This window comes from Hyperolius riggenbachi, chromosome 3, assembly GCF_040937935.1.
Source record: "Hyperolius riggenbachi isolate aHypRig1 chromosome 3, aHypRig1.pri, whole genome shotgun sequence".
Lineage (NCBI taxonomy): Eukaryota > Metazoa > Chordata > Amphibia > Anura > Hyperoliidae > Hyperolius > Hyperolius riggenbachi.
The window spans coordinates 492,589,508-492,609,278 of NC_090648.1; the positions used below are offsets into that span (position 1 = coordinate 492,589,508).

Sequence of the window (19,771 nt, forward strand, 5' to 3'; positions counted from 1 at the left end):
CTGAATGCTCTAAATTCATACAGGGTGCATTTCTTTCTGTTTTTCTTCTACCTTGTGCAGGAGCTCAGGTCCACTTTAAGAGGCCCATTAATTGAACAATATGTTCCTAAGATGCGATCATTCAATTTGATATTTACAACTGAATTATACAGAAAACCACACAGTACGTACAGAAAATCGACGGGAAACGATTTTATGGTCAGTAAAATTGGACTTGCACGATACAAAGTTTTCACAGACTTGCTTTACTTCCCAGGAAGCGGCCGGGTCTATGAGGATTCCGTGCCAGCCAGCAACGCCCAGCGCAGAAAAATAAAGATGTCTGGTAAAATAATTAGGCATAAGATTTGATGTGATAAGGAGCCGCTTGTCTGCTGTGCGCTGGGCAGGAGATAATGAAGTGCCGACTCTTATCCCATCATCGCAGATTCCTGTGTCTGTCTGATGACAAGCTCTGCGCTGAGTAGTGATCACACCTGCAGCCAGGCCTAGGAGCGCCCGCAGGTATGCGTATCGCCAGCTTGTCAGGAGATCAGCCGCTGCATCAGTCTTAGCAGCAGCCAGTTACCAATACGCACGGAAAGATGGAGGGGGGGCTGTTTACATCGTTACAGAGCTACTTGGGGCAACAATCCAGAGCCGGGATAAGGTCCTCCAGCACCCAAGGCTGAGACACCAAAGTGCGCCCCTCCATCCCTCCCACCCCAGCCGTCACACACTGATTGCTATTAGACTAAGAGTGGCCCCAGGGCCCCCAACCCCACCAACACCTTAATATCTAGTTATCTGGCTTGCAGTCAATGTCATGTATCCCCTTTTCTTATTTCTCTCTGCTTCAAACACAATAGGGGAATGATAGGTGAGTGAGTTGTGCGCCCCCTCCTACACTGCGCCCTGAGGCTGGAGCCTCTCTTGCCTCTGCCTCAGCCCGGCAACAATCGATGAGTGAATCTAATTCAGAGAACAGCAGCTGTGCCAGAACTGAGAAAGTCCACCTACATTACGTCACTCCAAGTTTTGTATACAGTGCAGTAGCCATATTTAGCAGACTTTTCACAGTGTTAGCATACCTCCCAACTTTTTTGAGAAAATAATTAGGGACAATTAAGCCGCACACCTGCCACACCCCTAATCACCCCCCAACACACCCCTAGTAACGCATTCCAAAAAGATTTAAGAAAGATAGTGTACTTTTATAATTTACACCACACTGGTCCTTTTTATCCTGCTTCATTTCCCTTCATGTTAACGTTTGAAAATAAGAAATTCGTCAATTTAAACGAAAGTTTATAGTTAGTTAAACACATTTTTAGTAGAAAAATACATATATTTACACAGATCTGTTCATCAGTTAATTTAAAAGGGCACTATGGCAAAAAATTGTAAAATTTAAAATAGTAGTAAGATGAGCCATAAATATGTGCAAACATAAACAAATAAGAAGTACGTTTTTTCCAGAGTAAAATGAGCCATAAATTACTTTTCTCCTATGTTGCTGTCACTTACAGTAGGTAGTAGAAATCTGACAGAAGCGACAGGTTTTGGACTAGTCCATCTCTTCATAGGGGATTCTCAGCAAGGCTTTTATTCTTTATAAAGATATTCCTAAAAAGGATTTAAACAATTCACTAAATGCTTTTGAAAATAAATAAATCCCTGAGAATCCCCCCATGAAGAGATGGACTAGTCCAAAACCTGTCGCTTCTGTCAGATGTCTACTACCTACTGTAAGTGACACCAACATAGGAGAAAAGTACTTTATGGCTCATTTTACTCTGGACAAAACGTACTTCTTATTTGTTTATGTCTGCACATATTTTACATTTTTTCGTCATAATGCCCCTTTACGTTTCGATTCAAGAATTACAATTAATTTTTCTGATTGATTGTAACATTTGGAAAATATGACCCAATGTATCAAACACCTGTGTTCAATTTGTCCCCCAATTATGCCAAAAATGATTGAAAACGCTGAAAAAATTGATCTGAAATATCAAGTCGAGTTTGATTGAAAAAAAAAAGGGAAAATGGATCAGATTACTCAAACGAATAAAAAAAATAAATCTTCTTTTGATTTCTCTGCACAACCAATCATTTTTATCGAATTGCTGTAAAATCAGATAATTTTATTGTACTGTGTGTGGCCATCTGGGTTCTCACTGCATTACGTAAAAAACTTTTTGTTCAGTGGATCTAAATGGAATGAATTGGCACAAATGTGACCAGATCCTATGTACAGTAATGTGATCCGTCCAGGCCCTTTTGATTAGTGGACTGCAAGCTTGTGTACTGCACGACTTTTCCAGATTGGTGCCACACTTGGGGGGGAGCTCCCTGTAAACTGCCTTGGCTTGGATCACTGTACATAAATGTATGTGGCATCTCAGCAAAATGCATTTTCGTTCCCTGTGTGTTGCTTGCAAATTTTTGCCAAAGTTGTTTTCGCATTGAAAATGCTAAAAATATTTGTGAAAATACTAGAGAAAAGACGCCTTAGAGGAGATCTAATTAACATGTATAAATACATCAGAGGGCAATATAATACCTTGGCGGATGAGCTTTTTGTCCCTAGGCCTTCTCAAAGGACTAGAGGACATGATCTGCGCATGGAGGAAAAACGTTTTAGCCATTTATTTAGGAAAGGGTTCTTTACAGTAAGAGTGATTAAGATGTGGAATGCATTGCCACAGGAAGTCGTTATGGCAAACTCTATACCTGCATTTAAAGGGGGCTTAGATGCTTTCCTTGCGTTGAAAGACATCCATGGCTACAATTACTAGGTAATGCCTAATGATGTTGATCCAGGGATTTTATCTGATTGCCATCTGGAGTCGGGAAGGGATTTTTCCCTTTTGGGGCTAATTGGACCATGCCTTGTAAGAGTTTTTTCGCCTTCCTCTGGATCAACAGGGATATGTGAGGGAGCAGGCTGGAGTTGTACTTTGTACTGGTTGAACTCGATGGACGTATGTCTTTTTTTCAACCAAAATAACTATGTAACATTGTATTTTCTCGATATGGTCAAACGAAGCTAATTTTTGTTTTGAACGGGAAAATTTGAGAAAAAAGGCAAACAAATTTCATTTCAGTGCAAAAATTCATGAAAAATCACAAACGTATTAGAAAATGAATTTTGATGGTATTGTTGCTCAAAAGTTGAATTTTACATTATTTTCACGAAAATGTATGTGAAAAGAATATCGGCTTTTTCGCTGTGTAACTCATGTTTACACCTTCCTTTGTAAAGCATCGGGGTGAAAGTTGATGGCTCCAAGTAATGATTATGAATTCATTAAGGGCCTGTTTACATTAGGGGCGTTTTCCGCATTTTTTTTTCAAAAGCGGGTGATTTTTAAAACCGCCCACAAAACACTTGTGCAATGAATCTCTATGAGAAGGTTCATATAAGCGCGTTTCGTCCGCTGTGCGTTCAGCAAAGCGGTGCCTGTACCATTTTTGGGGCTTTTTTTCGTATAATGGAAGGTGTAGGAAGAGCGCTAAACGCTCACAAAATCGCTTAGTGCAGTGATTGTGTTCGCGTTTTTAAGAATAAATACATTTGGCTTGATTTACTAACAGGCGCTAAGCCCTAAGCCTTAGTGTGATGGCGTTAGGTGGTTTGCGCCCACACATTGGATACAGCCCCGCTCACTGCACGCACAGCGCGGGTGCGCCTATATTAGTGCGCAGTGCGACGATACCGTCGCACCCGCTGCCCCTTAAAAGTCGCACCTGATGCGACGATAATGGCGCATCGGGTGCCCTGCTTCGTCACAGCACACACTAATATAGGCGCACCCGTGCTGCGCACGCAGTGAGCGGGGCTGCGCACAAAGTTGCTTTGCGCCAGGGATGAGCTGAAACTACGCCAGTGCGAATTTACGCATCGTAGTTCGCATCTACGCATTGTAGTTCGTAGGCGAAGTTTGAAAACGACGCTTACATTTTTACGCGTAGCGAATTACCGTTACGCGTAGTTTACGCCCCTACGCGTAGTTCACATGTCTATTGCGAAGTAAACTACGAATGCATTGTTCGCGTCTATTTTTCCGCGTACGTTTGTATGCTTACAAAATTACGCGTTGGAAAGGGGAATGTACGCGTAGAAGAGGTCCTGGTACAAGCATTTGCAGAGGAATTAATGCATACATTTTTCCGCATAATGGCATAAGTGTCCGCATACACTACGCTTCGCACTACGCGTAATTGCGTATTTTAACGCGTAGTCTACGAAATGCATACGAAGTGAATATTTGATTTCGAAGCCGTAGTTTGGCGAAGCGTAATTGCGTAGCAACGTTGGCTGACTACGACCATCCCTGCTTTGCGCGCACTAGGGACAAAAAATGTTTTTTCCCACTGGCGCTAACACTTTGCGCCAGTAAGTGAATCAAGCCCATTGTATTTATTCTTTTCCGAGAAAAGCTATTTTTACAAAAACGCAGCACGCAGTGGAGCGCCGAGAGGGGAATATATACAGTGCACAAAAACGCAAAACGTTAGCATTTTCGTTTTTAGGTGTGAATGGAATAGTGTCGTTGTTTGAGTTATGGTCATCCTCAAGTCCAACATCTGCCATGTGACCCAAAGTGAATTATGAGAATATTTCCAGGACTATTTCACTGTCTATTCATTGGTTGATATCTCCATTGCATGTGCTTTTAGGGCCATTTTTAAAGAAAATGGGAAAACACTTTGAGGAGGCGATATCAACGGATGAAAATGGACAATAAAGGATCGGAAAAAAAACACAGAAAATGGGCAGGATTGGACACCAATGGAAACTTCAATGGAATCCAAATTGTGTCATTCGTAATACTTTATAACTTTTATTTGGGTGCGTTGGCTGTTACTGTCCAGTGAAGTGTTTACGGACAGAAAAGAAAGTTCCTCAGCTCCTGAAGAAGTAGATCACAGTACACAAAATGGGGCAGGAATAAACTGCAACACTTGGGGTGGTGGGCAGGGCCAGTTCCGCCAGAACAGGTGAGATATTTCAAGGCACCTGAACTAACAAACATGTACGAGGCATTGGGGAGCACTCAGGGGGAGGCCACCTGGGGGTTCCGGCAGCGTGGGGGCCCCAAGAGCCGACTTTGAGGGGGGGAGCAGTCAGGAGGATGCCACCCGGAGTGGTAGGGGCCCTGGGGCAATTGCCCCCTTTGCCTCAATGGCTGGTGGGGAACGTGTTATCTGGACTGGTGGTAATTCAGAGGAATTCAAGCTTTGGTGATCTCCAAGAAAAGTCAGTCTATGTAAAATGGTTTCATTGAGAAGAACTCAGTTCACTCTGCTGTGCAGTTTTCAGTTGTTTTCAATATTCCTAAGAAGCACAGAGACCTCCTAATGGAGAGACAGAGGGGAGGATGGGAGATGGAATTCATGGAAGACCTGTCCCTCATACTTGGAGAGGAACTCTGAGCAAAATGTAAAAAAAGAGAAATAATCCCACTGGCTAAAGAATTCTGCATGGCCAGTTACTTGTGAGCTTCAACAGGCAGTGGAGATAGTGGTGCCTGTACAGGCAAGCAGGGGCAGCTGTTAGGCCTATAGGAAGACCCACAACAACATATGGATTACAATGATATTTCTTTGGGTTTATCTGTCATATTTGTGCTGCATATATGCATGTATGTCCTTTGAGGAAGAAGTTTGGGAAGTTCATCTAAATTAATCAGGAGTCAGGAGGACCCCATACATATCATTTAGGGAGTTCATCTGAATTACATAGGATACTATACATATAATCACAATCTATTTAAGATATTACTATGCCATGACTTGTATGTATGGAGCTTCATCCTTTGTAGTCATTACAAATTAGTCATAAGAGCTGAATGATGATGAACTTCCTGGGGAGTTTTAACTCGGAAACACATGAGGGAAAGCTCAGTGATTCAATCACTGTAAACTCAGGTATTAGACAACTGCATACTCTAACCACCTCCGCCTCCTATGGCATTCTCTAACCACTTCTTTAGGAATCTTGTAACCTTTCGGCAACCCTTACTGTATATGATCCTGGTATGACATGATGTTCTCCTAACAGCAGACCATATTTAGTACCTCACATTAGCAGAGGTAACTGTTTATGGAAAAGGCATCATTGTTATAGATCAGGGTCAGACAGAAGTAGCGGGGAGCTGATTGCTGTAAATCAAGCAATTTGTGTGTGTGTGTGTGGTGGTGGTGGGGGGGGGGGGGTGGTCCCTTTCACAACAGGCATAGAGTCCTTTTCATAACAGGTATAGAGTCCTACAGATAGGCCCCTAAAAAGAGTTAGCAGGCAGGCAGCTGGAGGTTGCTTAGGTGCTGCAGGTACTTTCTTCTCTATTGAAAAAAAGTGTAACATTTTCTTTCTTTTCAAATGACGTTCTATGAAATGTGTACGAACACCAGGTTTTAGATATGAGGCAGAAGGCCGCACAGGTCAGCATCACACCCAATAGTATGTCCCATACATTACAGAGAGTTTTTTTTACGGAAGATGTGTTTCCCAGGACAGGTCCCCTTTAAGGGTTTCCTGAGGATCAGCCGGAGAATGCCGACTCTATGGCAACAAAAGACCGATGGGTAAATATTAGTGTTTACACAGTTCCTGGCACGGTTGGCACACTCATCATCCCCAACACAATGCTGCCGGGCAGCACAATGGCAGCACGCCGGACGGTGAAATCACATGGCTCTTCTGGACCAAGTATTTGCATCTCGCTAAGCATATCTAGTTATCAGCAGCCAAACGTTTTAATTGTGCTTAGGGGCTCATTTCTAAAAATTGCTATTTTATTGCCCTCTATTTAATATGGTTAAAGTGCAATTTTACTTTAGAACAGACATAATGGAAGGAAGAGAGGGAGGGGCCATGGAGGGAGATAGTGAAGAGAAGAGCAGACAGCATGACTCATCAGAAGGGAGGGGTTAGGAGAGTAGACAGCATTGATCCAGGGACAGAGTTGATCCAGGGATTTATCCAACTGCCATCTGGAGTAGGAAAGGAATTTTTCCCTTTTAAGGCTTTGTAAGGTTTTTTGCCTTCCCCTGGATCAACTGGGATATGTGCAGGTTCAGGATGGTGTTTTATTTATTTATTTATTTTATTATTAGGGGTGAGGAGGGAGTTAGTAGAGAGGAGAGCAGACAGCATGACTCATCAGAAGGGAGGGGTGAGGAGGGAGTTAGTAGAGAGGAGAGCAGACAGCACGACTCATCAGAAGGGAGGGGTGAGGAGGGAGTTAGAAGAAAGGAGAGCAGACAGCATGACTCATCAGGAGGGGGGAGGGGGTTTGTGAAAAAGTCCACATGAGGGGAGCACTTTCAACCTGCCCACAATTTGATGGGAATCAAGTAGAAAACAGATCACTCCAGCGACTTGGACGCCGTACAGATCTCAGCAGCACCAGACGTGGCAATCGTGTACCCAGACAATCACGTGATGAGCTGTCCGGCAAACAATCGCCTACTGCAGAAACCGCCAAAAGAGCCAAATATCATGTGTGTCTGGAAGAGTGTCCTCTCCTGTTCGCTCTTATCGCCTTGGGACCATGACTCCCCATTAAAGGTACGAATTGTCTCTCCTCTCCGTCCAACGACGCTCCGCGATCTGCCGTCAGATAATTGCCACGGTGAAAGGATAATAGCGTAATAAATAAATCATGGTTTTAGCTGTATCGGTTACTCGATATCATTATCTCCCGGGCCGGAGAAAGTGCCCCCCCCTCGCCATTTCTGGCACCGGCAAATAGACCGCGAGATATCATTTCTGGCACCTGACACAAAAGAGCCTACTATGAAAAGATTGGCTAAGCTCAGCATACCTGGCATGCTTTGTATTATTACCGTTTTTTTTTTACAGTTTTATTTATATAATTTTTTTAGTCCCGTCTTCAGAGCTCTGAGAATTTCTCTCAGCGAGAAAGACGAGGATATCGGAGAATTATGAGACACGGGTTCAAATGGAACTCCATGATACCGCCCAGGACAAGATGCCCTTGGGCTGAGAACTGTGGCATAACTGAGGAGCTAGGGGCCCCAGTGTGAGTTTTACATGGGGCCCAAACACAGTATTGATATGGAGCCCCAAAACCAACCAAGGACAGCTGCAGTGTCAGAGAGGTGCATTTAGAGTAAGGAAACAGTTTATTAAGGATTGCCACTACGCAATGCACATTTAGGCCCAGTGCACACCGAGTGTTTTTTGGAGCGATCCGCCGGCCACATCCGCCTATAAAAACGCTTGTCTAATGTATTGCAATGGGATGGTGCACACCGGCGGTTTTTGCCAAGCCGCAAACGCGCCTCCTGCTGCGCGTTTGCGGATTTCGGAACCGTTTCGTCCTCAATGTAAAGTATAGGAAAAACGCAAACCGCTCTGAAAAACGCTACTTCAGAGCGGTTTGCCAGGCATTTTTGTTACAGTAGCTGTTCAGTAACAGCTTTTACTGTAACAATATGTGTAATCTGCTACACAAAAACGCACCCAAAACCGCTAGGTATGTTTAGAAAACCTCTCTAAACATACCTAGAATCGCTCTGAAATCAGCTCCCAAAACCGCTAGCGTATTGCGGATCTGCTCGCGGTTTTGGTGTGCACTGAGCCATAGAGGTGTTCATTACCAGCATAGCACCAATGAAAAGCTAATAAGATGGATGAAGGAAAGCCCCTAGTGAGAGAATCCAAAATACCTTTGCCTCTATAGAAGGGAAACATTATTCACATAGAAATCACAGTCATTCCTCGGTGTTACTAATAAAAACCAAAAGATGGAAGTGCCTTCATTTGCTGGTTGTCAAATAGGCTAGCGCAGGTGTTAAAAATAAGTTACAAAGCCTCCTGTCTTGTGCAAGTCATTACATCAGCCACAGGATGACTGAAATTGATTTTATAAATACAAAGAAAAATTGTTTTTAACCACCTCCCCTCCCCCAGGACGAATAACCACGTCCCTGTAAAATACCATGGGCTCGATTCACAAAGCGGTGATAACCCAGTTACAGACTTTAGGCGTGATAACCATTTTTATCATGCCTAAACTCAGTTTAGGCATGATAAGTTTAGGCATGATAAGTTTAGGCATGATAAGTTTAGATCGCGCGCAAAGTCCCGCACGCAAAGCAGCGCCATTAAACTCTATACAAAGTGCACCAAACTTTGCTAGCGCAAAACTTTTGATCAGCTGTGCACTGCGGTGCTAACCCAGTTGGTGCTTAAACTTATCACGCCTAAAAACTTATCACACTTAAACTTATCATGCCTAAACTTATCACACCTAAACTTATCATGCCTAAACAGAGTTTAGGCGTGATAAAGGGCTTTTCACTAGCGTGCTAACTGTTAGCACCGCTTTGTGAATCAGGCCCCATATCTCCTTGCGGGGACTTAGCTACTATGTTGCTTCCCATTCATTGATCTAAGTCCCCGTGTGAATGACCGTGGCCATCTATGAGAGGGCGCCGCCATTCACAAAAGCTGATACTTATACGTCCATGCATAACTTCCTCTTTGCATAGTAATACTATGCATAGGGAAGTTATGCATGAGGACATCTTGTGGCCAAATAGTAAAATTGCATCTAAAAACTTTTTATTAAAATATTAAAATACACATTTTTACATTTAAAATCAACCCCTTACCTCCCACACTCCCCAATAGTTACCCCAAAAATTTTTTGGGAAAAAAAATACAATAAAAAAATACATAAACTTTGTTTTAATATGTATGTCAAGAGGGTATATTACTGTTACTTTTTAAATTATAGGCTTGTAATTAGTGATAGACGCAAAACTGAAAAAAATGCACCTTTATTTACAAATAAAATATTGGCTCCATACATGTACTAGGGAAAAATTTTAACCACTTAACGACCGCCTAACGCCGATAAGCGTCGGCAGGTCTTAAGTGGATTTCCATGGAAACAGCCGCTCGTTCGAGTGGCCTTTCCATGTCAGTTCACGGAGGGTGTCTCCGTGAACAGTGTGCGAGCCGGCGATTACGGCTCGCACATGTAATGTAAACACGCGGGGAAGAAATCCACGCTGTTTACATCAATACGGTGCCTGCGGTGCAGCAGCGCCGTAAGGCAGATCGGCGATCCCCGGCCTCTGATTGGCCGAGGATCGCCGCATACTGATAGGCCGGCATCTATCCTAGGCTGCGCAGGATGGATATCCGTCCTGCGCAGCCCATTGAATGAGGGAGAGGGAGGGAACGGGCGAAAGGGCGGAAAATGCTGCGGAGGGGGGCTTTGATCAGACCCCCCAGCAGGACATCCCCCTAGTGGGGAAAAAAAGGGGGGGGGGAAGTCTGATCGCCCTGCCTTGCATACGATCTGCGCTGCGGGCTGGAGAGCCCACGCAGCGCAGATCAGACAAAACACCCCTGGTCCTTAAATTAAACGTTGCAATAACTGGGACAAATAGGCAAATAAAATATGTTGGTTTTAATTATGTTACCATGTATTATTTTAAAACTATAATGGCAGAAAACTGAGAAATAATGCATTTTTTCCATTTGTTTCTTATTTTTCCTGCTAAAACACATTTAGAATAAAATAATTCTTAGCAAAATGTACCACCTAAAGAACGCCTAATTGGTGGTGTAAATAACAAGATATAGATTGTTTTGTTGTGATGAGTAGTAATAAAGGTATAGGTGAATGAATGGAAGGAGCGCTGACAGGTGAAAATTGCTTTGTTTTTTTAAGGGGAAAAACCCTTGGAGGTGAAGTGGTTAAACTGTAATTTTTCTGAGTTTAAAAACCATTTTTCTTTGCATTTTTAAAATCAATTTTCTCAAAATTTTTCCTTTTTGAAAAATTATTTTCTTAACTTGTACCCACCATTCTCCCTAACATATGTGCTTTGCTATTCCCCGCCAAAGTCGGTATGAAATTACACGTAAATTACGCTTAATTCATGCATAATTACGAATGACTACGCAAAGTCAATTGAGTTAGCAATTTGTAATTACTATGACTATGGTAGGATTAGATTGTCAGCTTCTCTGAGGACAATCAGTGACATGACTATGTACTCTGTAAAGTGCTGCAGGCGATCTCAGTGCTAAGTAAGGGCCGGTTCTCAACAGACGCTTGGTGGCGTCCTCCGGCCTTCCGTTCTGCTTCGTCACATTCAGGGGCGGCGCCAGGCTTCCTGCAGCAATTGTTGGCGTCCCGTCGCAATCGACGGTTTTCGTCCCCAGAAGGGGACATGAAGACACGGCGGTGGATAGACCCTAGAAGCCGCATGCGCCTAAAACAACGCGGTAAATCCGGATCGGAACGCCATGTTTGCGCAATCGCCGGTAACCGCGCAATGCTAAACGGAGTGTTTACTTGAATGGGAACGTTTAGCCGACAAGTCCCGGGCGCTTAGCAGTAATCGCTGTATGAACTGGCCCTATAAACATAATGATTATAACAAGCTAGCCAGCATCTTGTCAGTGCACTGCAGTGAGTATTGGTAAGCATCAATGCCATAGTATGAGGTGGGGCTATATCAGGGACTACAAAGACCCAGGAAGGCTGTGTCAGGACACTGGAAAGATAAAAGTGTGTTTGTTTGGCTGCCGGGATGCATGTCAGGCTTGGCACTGAGTGAGGAGGACAGATGCATTGTCACCTGACAGCCTAGTGACAGATAACTGGAAGCTAGCTATGAAATGACAGATAGGGGCTGCAGAGGAGGGGTTTGTGCCTCACCGGACTGTTCCTAATCGTCAGTCAGACCATTAAGTTCCTGTGTGCCACCAAGCTCCCAATCTATAGCCTCTTCCAGTGTCATATAGCAGGTTGGAGCCAGGCAATACACTGCACAATATCTGTAGCCGATCGTAAACACACCAAAATGCCCTCAATCCGTGAAAGCAGCCATATAAGAGGTAATAAAATAGACAGCATAGACAATGTTTGTGCTGCTTTCCATAACAATGGCTCATCTTTTTCAGGCAGCTTATCCCCCATATAACATAATTAGCCAACATGTCCACCTAGCAACAGAATTAAGCAGCATGTTCCCTAAATAATAGTATTTGGCAGCATGTCCATCAAATAACAAAATTAAGCAGAATCGCCTCCCAATAACAGAATTAGGCAGCATGTCCCGAAATAACACATTTAGGCAGCATTTCCACAAATAAAATAGCATTTCCCGCAAACCCCAAACAACACGGTTAGGTAATAGCATGTCCACAAATAAAATCAAACAGCATATGCCCCACATAACAAAATTAGACATGTTCACAAATAAAATTATTCAGCATGCCCCCCCCCAATAACACAATTAAGCAGTATTGGCCCAGTGCAGTAAACATTGGTAAAGTTGGCATGTGCTACCTTCTAGCGACAGGTTTAGCACCTGTTAACCCTTTAACCCATGTCTGTGGTAATGTGATTTGCCAAGGTAATGCGTATTATGTTGTTCATAACCACAACAGCATGCATGTGGCATTAAGGGGTTACCAGTCTCCCAGAGCTAGTAGCAGTGAAATTGCACACGGCAGCTTAATTGCAGTTTACGGCATCAGACCCTTAAGTCCCCACATAACAAAATTAAGCAGCAAGTCCAGCAAATTAAAAAATTATGCAGCATGTCATAAAATTACAAAATTAGACAGCATGTCTCCCAAATAATATAATTAGGCAGCATGTCACTAGATAACAAAATCAGGTAGCATGTACCTCATATAACATAATCAGGGAGTGTATGCCCAAATAACATAATTTGACATCATGTACCCAAAATAAGATTTAAATAAATTATCATTATTGATTTTTACAGTGCCAACATATTCTGTGGTCCAGGAAACATAAATCATACCTTCCAACTTTTTGAGTTAAGAAAGAGGGACACTTTAACATTTTATCCACCACTACAGTATATCTACGTCCTCTGTGACTTCATCTAAGCCACGAGTCAGTAGATATACGTCTTGTAGTAGCAGAAGCCCAGCTGTGCAGGATTGGGCTCGCTCCTGTGCACATTTCTGGCACTATCTGATGCAGCACTAATTGGTGAACGGGAATATATGTTTCCTGAGCTAAGGAGATTGATTTTTAACATTAAAAATACGTTTATTTTCTCAGTTCATAGTGAAAAATCCACTCTGTAGCATTATTTCAGAATCAAATATCTTCACCATAAATTGTGACAGGAACATAATCTAAGTTTTGTGATAAGCGGTAAAAATAACTAAACAAAATTTGTGTTTTTTATCTACAGTAACAATTTTTATTTTTAAACTGGAATTGGTAAAACTGAATAATAATGTGGTTTTTTTCTATTTTTTCCCTTGTTTTCCCATTAAAATTCATAGAAAACAAAATTGTTCGAGGGGAAAATGGCATAGAATGAAAGCCTAGTTTGTCTTGAAAAAAACAATATATATTTCATTTCTGTGTCATAAGTAGGGATAAAGTTATTTCTGATTACGGCAAATAAGGGCATAGCTAAACTGTCAAAACTGCTCTTGTCCATAAGTGGGAAACAAGGTCTGGATGCGCAGTGGTTAAGATACACCCCGGTCACAACTTTAGCCACGCCCTGGGACTAGGGAGTCAGGTATCCCACAAATAATTAATATGCAAAAGATGTAGTTTTATCATTCAAACCACACTGGTCCTTCCTATATCATCAGTTTTATTTCATAACATTTGAAAGTAAGAAATACTGTATATAAATGTAAAGGATAAGAATAAAGTTTAGAGTCTATTTAAAAGATTTTTCAGTAGAAAAGTATATACTGTATTGACACAGATCTGTATATCCATCCTGACAGTGACAAATTAGGAAAAAAGAGGGACAGGTTCCCAAAGAGGGACTGTCCCTCTGAAAAAGGGACAATTGGGAGCTATAGATAAATACATACAATTTACATATAAAAACGAGGGCATTATGGAACAAAGCACAGTTGGATGACAAATTTGATGCCAAATACACATAATCAGTCACAGTCTGCAAATGCAGTGATACCAAGAGCAAATTGGAGACAGGGCCCTGCCTGTATATACCTATATATACATACAGTGTAACGAGATAAGAGGTAGGCATAGAAGGTACTGGAAGAAGAAGAGTCGGTAAGCTGTAGCTGAGATATGTATGTGATTATGCACACAGCTAGTTGGTAGCAGCGATAGTTTAGTAACCAGCTATAATGGTCTAGGGCAAATTATGAACTTGATTTAGGAAGTGTGTTTTTGAGGATTACAGAGGAGGAGGACTAAAGATAGAGATTGTAGAACTGATCCTTGGAGGGAGTTCCAGAAAAGTAGCGAGGCGCGTGAGAAGTTCTGGATGATGGAGGAGTTGACTGGAGTCAACTCCTAGGGCCTAGGGGCCATATCATTTTAATCCTTTTCTGATTGCAGCTGTGCCCTGGATCAGTAAAGAACAGAACTGCAAGATGCATTTAAGTTACAGCAGACAGGAAGTGGTTACCGTAACTTTTTAACATGATATTCTTATTATTGTTAATTGTTAAGTCAGGTAGGGAAGCTGAATTAGAAGGCGGAAGATGCATGTCCTCCTAATAACAAAATTAGGCAACAAGTCCCCTAAATAGCATAAATAGGCAGCTTGTCCTCCAAATGACAAAATTACCAGTGTTTCCTCCAAATAGCATAATAAGGCAGTGTGTCTCCCTCAAATAACATATTTAGGCAGCATGTCCCCAAACAACATAATTCTCTAGTATGTCCCCTCACAACCATGACAATGTGAAGGAGGTCTCCCAAATAACATAATTAGGCAGCATGTCCCGTAATAACATTTATGCAGAATGCATCCCCATTCACAGTTAGGCAGCTTGTCTCCCAAATAGCCTAATTAGACAACATATACAAGTTACAAATCTAAGCAGCATTTTAGCAAAATAGTATAATTAGGCAGAATTTCCAAATAAAAACTGTACATCATGAACCTCAAATATAGGCAGCAGCATGTTCCCCAAATAAAAAAATTAGATATAATATAATTAGGCAGTATGTTCCTCTAATAAAAAATAGAAAACTAGGCAGCATGTCCTTCAAATAACATTACAATAACAATGGACAGACGAGTCCAACAAGCAACAAAAATTAGACTGCGTGTCCCTGAAATAACATGCAAAGACAGGCACCGCCCCCAAAATAGCATAATTAAGCATCATGCCCCACAAATAATGAAAATAAACATTATTACCCACAAATAACTAATTAAACGTGATGTTCCACAAATAACATAATTAGGCAGCGCTGATTCCAGGAAGGGGGAGGAGCTGCCACTAAATCCACTTCCCATTGAAATGAACAGAGAGGAGGTGGTTTGGAAAGGGGGTGTGGTTTAGACTGCGGCGCTGAAAAGGGGAACATGTCAGTCCACAGCCCAAAACAACAACCTGCAATGGAAGTGACGTGGCTGCTCTGTTGACGAGACATTAACAATATGTATTTGTGGCCTCTTATATTACACCATTAATGAGAGGCAGAAGGAGCCAAGCAACACAATAAGAATTATGCCTGGAGAGGAGGTTTAACCGTCGAAAGCAAACCTGAAGCAAAATAACCCAACAACTTATGATATAATAAATTGTATGCGTAGTACGGATAATGAATAGTAAATTAGTAGCAAAGACACGAGTATCATATTTTATTTTCAGTTATATTGGGTTTTTTTTTTATAACATTGCATCATCCCGTCACAGTCGCAGTTTTATAACCACACTCAGAAATAACGACCCCTTGAACCTTCTGCAGTAAAACCTTATCTCAAGCTGTCTTTCTTGGCTGACACTAAAGTGAAAAAAAAAAATTATGATATAATGAATTGGCTATGTAGTACGGATAAGGAATACAACATTAGTAGCAAAGAAAATATTCTCATATTTTTATTTTCAGTTATATAATTTTTTTTATAACATTGCATCATTCTCTAATATATGCAGTTTACACACTACTCAGCACTCTAAATGATTTTACAGAGCAGGCTAGTGAAAAAACAATACAATGACTAACAGTTGAGATAATAAGCTTCAGAAGACAGAGCTCTCTGCGACTTTGAAAGTCGTGGAGCTTTAATGGCTTTTTTGCATAGATAACAACTGGAGTTTCTTAACTCTTCCTGTACTGGAAAAAATATTAGACTTATGTCTCTGCTCCTAATGTTTTATTTCTTAGCTGTACCACACATACAAATCATTATATCATAAAAAAAATTTTTTAGCTTCAGTGTCTCTTTAGGTGCTTCAGAAAACAGGACTGTAACTCTTCCCGTACTGGAAAAAATATGAGACTCTTTTCTCTGTTACTAATGTTCTATTTCATATCTGTACTACACATCCAATTCGGTATCTCACAAGTTTATTTTTGCTTCAGGTTTGTTTTAAATGACCATGAACCCTAACCTATAACTCAAACCATAGCTCACCTTACATTCACTCTGTAGTCCTGCCTGACCCTCCCCCAGCTCGCAGCCTGTATACATCCATGTACAATATAATGGAAAAATATGGACCGGGATGCTGTAGAGCTCGCCACATAAACCCAAAGGTTCATGAACTTCACAGATCTTCTCCTTGACATCTCCATGTAAAACTTTTACATAAACATCCAAATGGATACATTCCTTTGCCAGAGGCATCATCTCTCTGCTTGTTCAGATAAGTGACTGCTCCTCGTGTATCCTAAGGCCGAAATTGTCAGGAGGACACATTCCCCAGCTCGGTGAAAGGAGTGACTTTCCTCCGGCAGTCATCCTAAGCCTTTGATGGAGCTTTTGAACCCGGGGAAGGTCCAGGGGCTATTTTCTTAAAGTTTCATCTTAGGTGCATAGACGCTGACATTGTTTTTCTGTACCTCTTCCTGAAGCTTACTTAGGGGCCTGACACGCGTTTAGCCAAGTTTGCATTGCTACAATCATAGTTGGGTCTCTGAGGTCAACAGATTCCCCAAATAAAGGGTTTGAATTTGAACCCAGATCAACCTTTCAAAGAGTCCACCCAGAAGATGAAGTGCTAACAGAGGAAGAGAGACCACAAAAGTATTAGTTCCTGGCTTCACAAAAATGTCAAATACAAAAATCAATCTTCCTTTCCACCCCCTCCTGCTGTACCCAAATTCCTTCCAAGAAGCCATCAGAGGACCCCTTTCCCTTCCACCTTCCCTTCTGACACTGGAGGTTGATGAAGCACCACAGAACTCTTCTCTAGAGGGGACGTGTCCTCCTGGATAGTGTTGGGCGAACAGTGTTCGCCACTGTTCGGGTTCTGCAGAACATCACCCTGTTCGGGTGATGTTCGAGTTCGGCCGAACACCTGGTGGTGTTCGGCCAAACTGTTCGGGGTTCGCCCGAACTGCAGAATGCATGGCCGAACATGGCCGAACAGGGCCCCTGTTCGGCCGAACAGGGCCCTGTTCGGCCGAATACTGCCCCCCTATGCCCCCTATGGGGTCGCAGGCATAAGGGGGGAGCATGCCCCGATCGCGGGGGGGGTCGGAAATTCCCCCCACCCCCTCCGCTAGCGCTCCCCCCTCTGCCCGCTTCCCCATACAAAAAGTTTGAAACAAGTTCAATAGTACCTGGCTGGTGGCACTGGCTGGCAGTGGAGTGAGGAGGAGTCCGAGTAGCAGAGTGACGTTGAGGCCGGGCAGCGGGCGGTTCAGCGCTAGTACCCTTGTGGTACTTCCGCCCTTTCTCTGACCTCACGTCCTCTGCATACGAGGGTACGCATCACGCGTACCCTCGTATGCGTCATCACGCAGAGGACGTGAGGTCAGAGAAAGGGCGGAAGTACCACAAGGGTACTAGCGCTGAACCGCCCGCTGCCCGGCCTCAACGTCACTCTGCTACTCGGACTCCTCCTCCTCCTCACTCCACTGCCAGCCAGTGCCACCAGCCAGGTACTATTGAACTTGTTTCAAACTTTTTGTATGGAGAAGCGGGCAGAGGGGGGAGCGCTAGCGGAGGGGGTGGGGGGAATTTCCGACCCCCCCCGCGACCGGGGCATGCTCCCCCCTTATGCCTGCGACCCCATAGGGCCCCCAAAATGGGCATGTTCGGGGGTCCCATTGACTCCCATTGAGTTCGGCGTTCGGGCCGAACATGCCGAACATCTGGCCCATGTTCGGCCTGTTCGGCCCGAACCCGAACATCCAGGTGTTCGCCCAACACTACTCCTGGACTTCCATTGTATGCCAATCTGGCAGTAAGTCCATCACCCACATGAAAAACAGAGCGAGAACTCTAGTAGTGCCACAACAACCTCTGTTGCGTTGATCAGAAATTATACTGGCTGCTTTGTAATCTCTTTGTTGAGTGATTGCTGTGCGGAAAATGAGGGTTTACAAATGGACATTAGTCACACCTTGGACCTCTGCTTTAAAGAGAACCAGTAACAAATATGTTTTGTAGTAACACAAACCTCCACTGTCTAGGTGATTGAAGGTCCATTTCACTCAGGAATTCAGAACTGCCATTTACTGTTTCTACGGTTCCGCCTAACTGGTTGGTGTGGAAGAATGATGGAGCAGAGCAGGTTTGGTGGGTGGCACAGAGATGCCTGAACAACAAAGTCAAAATAAACTCCCGCACACTCATGCAAATCCTCATGCGAATCCATTCACAAAAATCATGCAGCAATCAATGCTGTCCCTACAGCTTAGTTAAAAGCTGGGATCTTCGTTCCAAGAATAAAGTCTCTTCTTGTGTAGTCACATACACCGCATAGAGGTAGCCCAGTGTCGTATGTGTCCTAACTCTGGCCCTGTAACATGCATGGCACAAACATGCACGCATTCAGTGCATCAAAACCTAAGGAATAGGAGCACAAATCCTTACCGTCCTCCCTGGGACAGATAGTGCATCTAACTAATCCTGCAAGGGAGCTGCTAGTACCTACATATGTACCATGCGAACACCAGCAAGCTGTGTGTGTGCTAAGATCACTAATAGGGGAAGAGGAAGAGCACTAGATAAAATCCTAGCCACAAGTATCAAATACAATATAAAAACCACAAAATCCAAGCTCCCCATCTTAAGCTAGGGCATTTAAACACTTGCAGCTGTAATAGGGAGGTTGTTTTTTTTTGCGGTAACAATATAATTTTTTCACGTTTTTGCAGTAAAACGATTGGATTTCTGTGTTTTTGCGCTGGTTCATGGTAAAATATCGTTGTTTTTTTTCCATTTTTGTAAAAAAAATTTAAAAAAGCACGAAAACAACTTAAGAACATTTTCTTCAAATCAAAAATAATGACTGTGAAATCAGCTGCTATGGGCTCTGGAGCAGAGGGGGTCCAGGTGGTATTTGATGTTTTCACTATTAACTTTCTTGTGTTCCTACTCCCTCTCACTTTGTCTCCGTGTCCATGGACTGCATGCAGTGGATTGGCATGAGAATGTAAATTGCTCAATTAAATAATATTTACAGGGTAGGGGCAGGTGGCATTGCTTATGAGTGGCTACATCTGATGGCGTCATGAAAATGTTGCTATGGGGCTCCATAATCTCTGGCTACACCACTGATCAGTGCCTACTCAACATAAAGGTTAGTAAGTGCTTACCTACTCGTAGCTCTTGTCCGAATACTGTCCTCTCTCCCAGCGCTGAGCAATTCCATCTGGAGTAGCGGAACTGGTACTGGCATTCATTGATCCCCATCTGTGCCCCTTCTCCGATCACTATAATGGCATCCGGGCGGCTCTCACAGATGGCTCTTTGCCGCGGCGCCAATCCTGGAATCTTGTTGCAGATGATGTTTGCTCCCAAAGCCACCACGGATGACAAAGCTCTAGAAAGAAATAAA

At 43.0% G+C, this 19,771-nt stretch overlaps 1 protein-coding gene across 2 annotated transcripts in view; it reads right to left on the reverse strand.

Moving 5' to 3' along the window:
* Positions 1–19,771, reverse strand: part of WNT7B (Wnt family member 7B) — a 174,280-nt gene that overhangs the window by 35,723 nt on the left and 118,786 nt on the right. For both annotated transcript variants that reach the window (XM_068278210.1, XM_068278209.1), the window contains exon 2: positions 19,530–19,756. In XM_068278210.1, the coding sequence (XP_068134311.1) occupies positions 19,530–19,756 (227 nt within the window). The remainder of the gene's footprint in view (positions 1–19,529; positions 19,757–19,771) is intronic.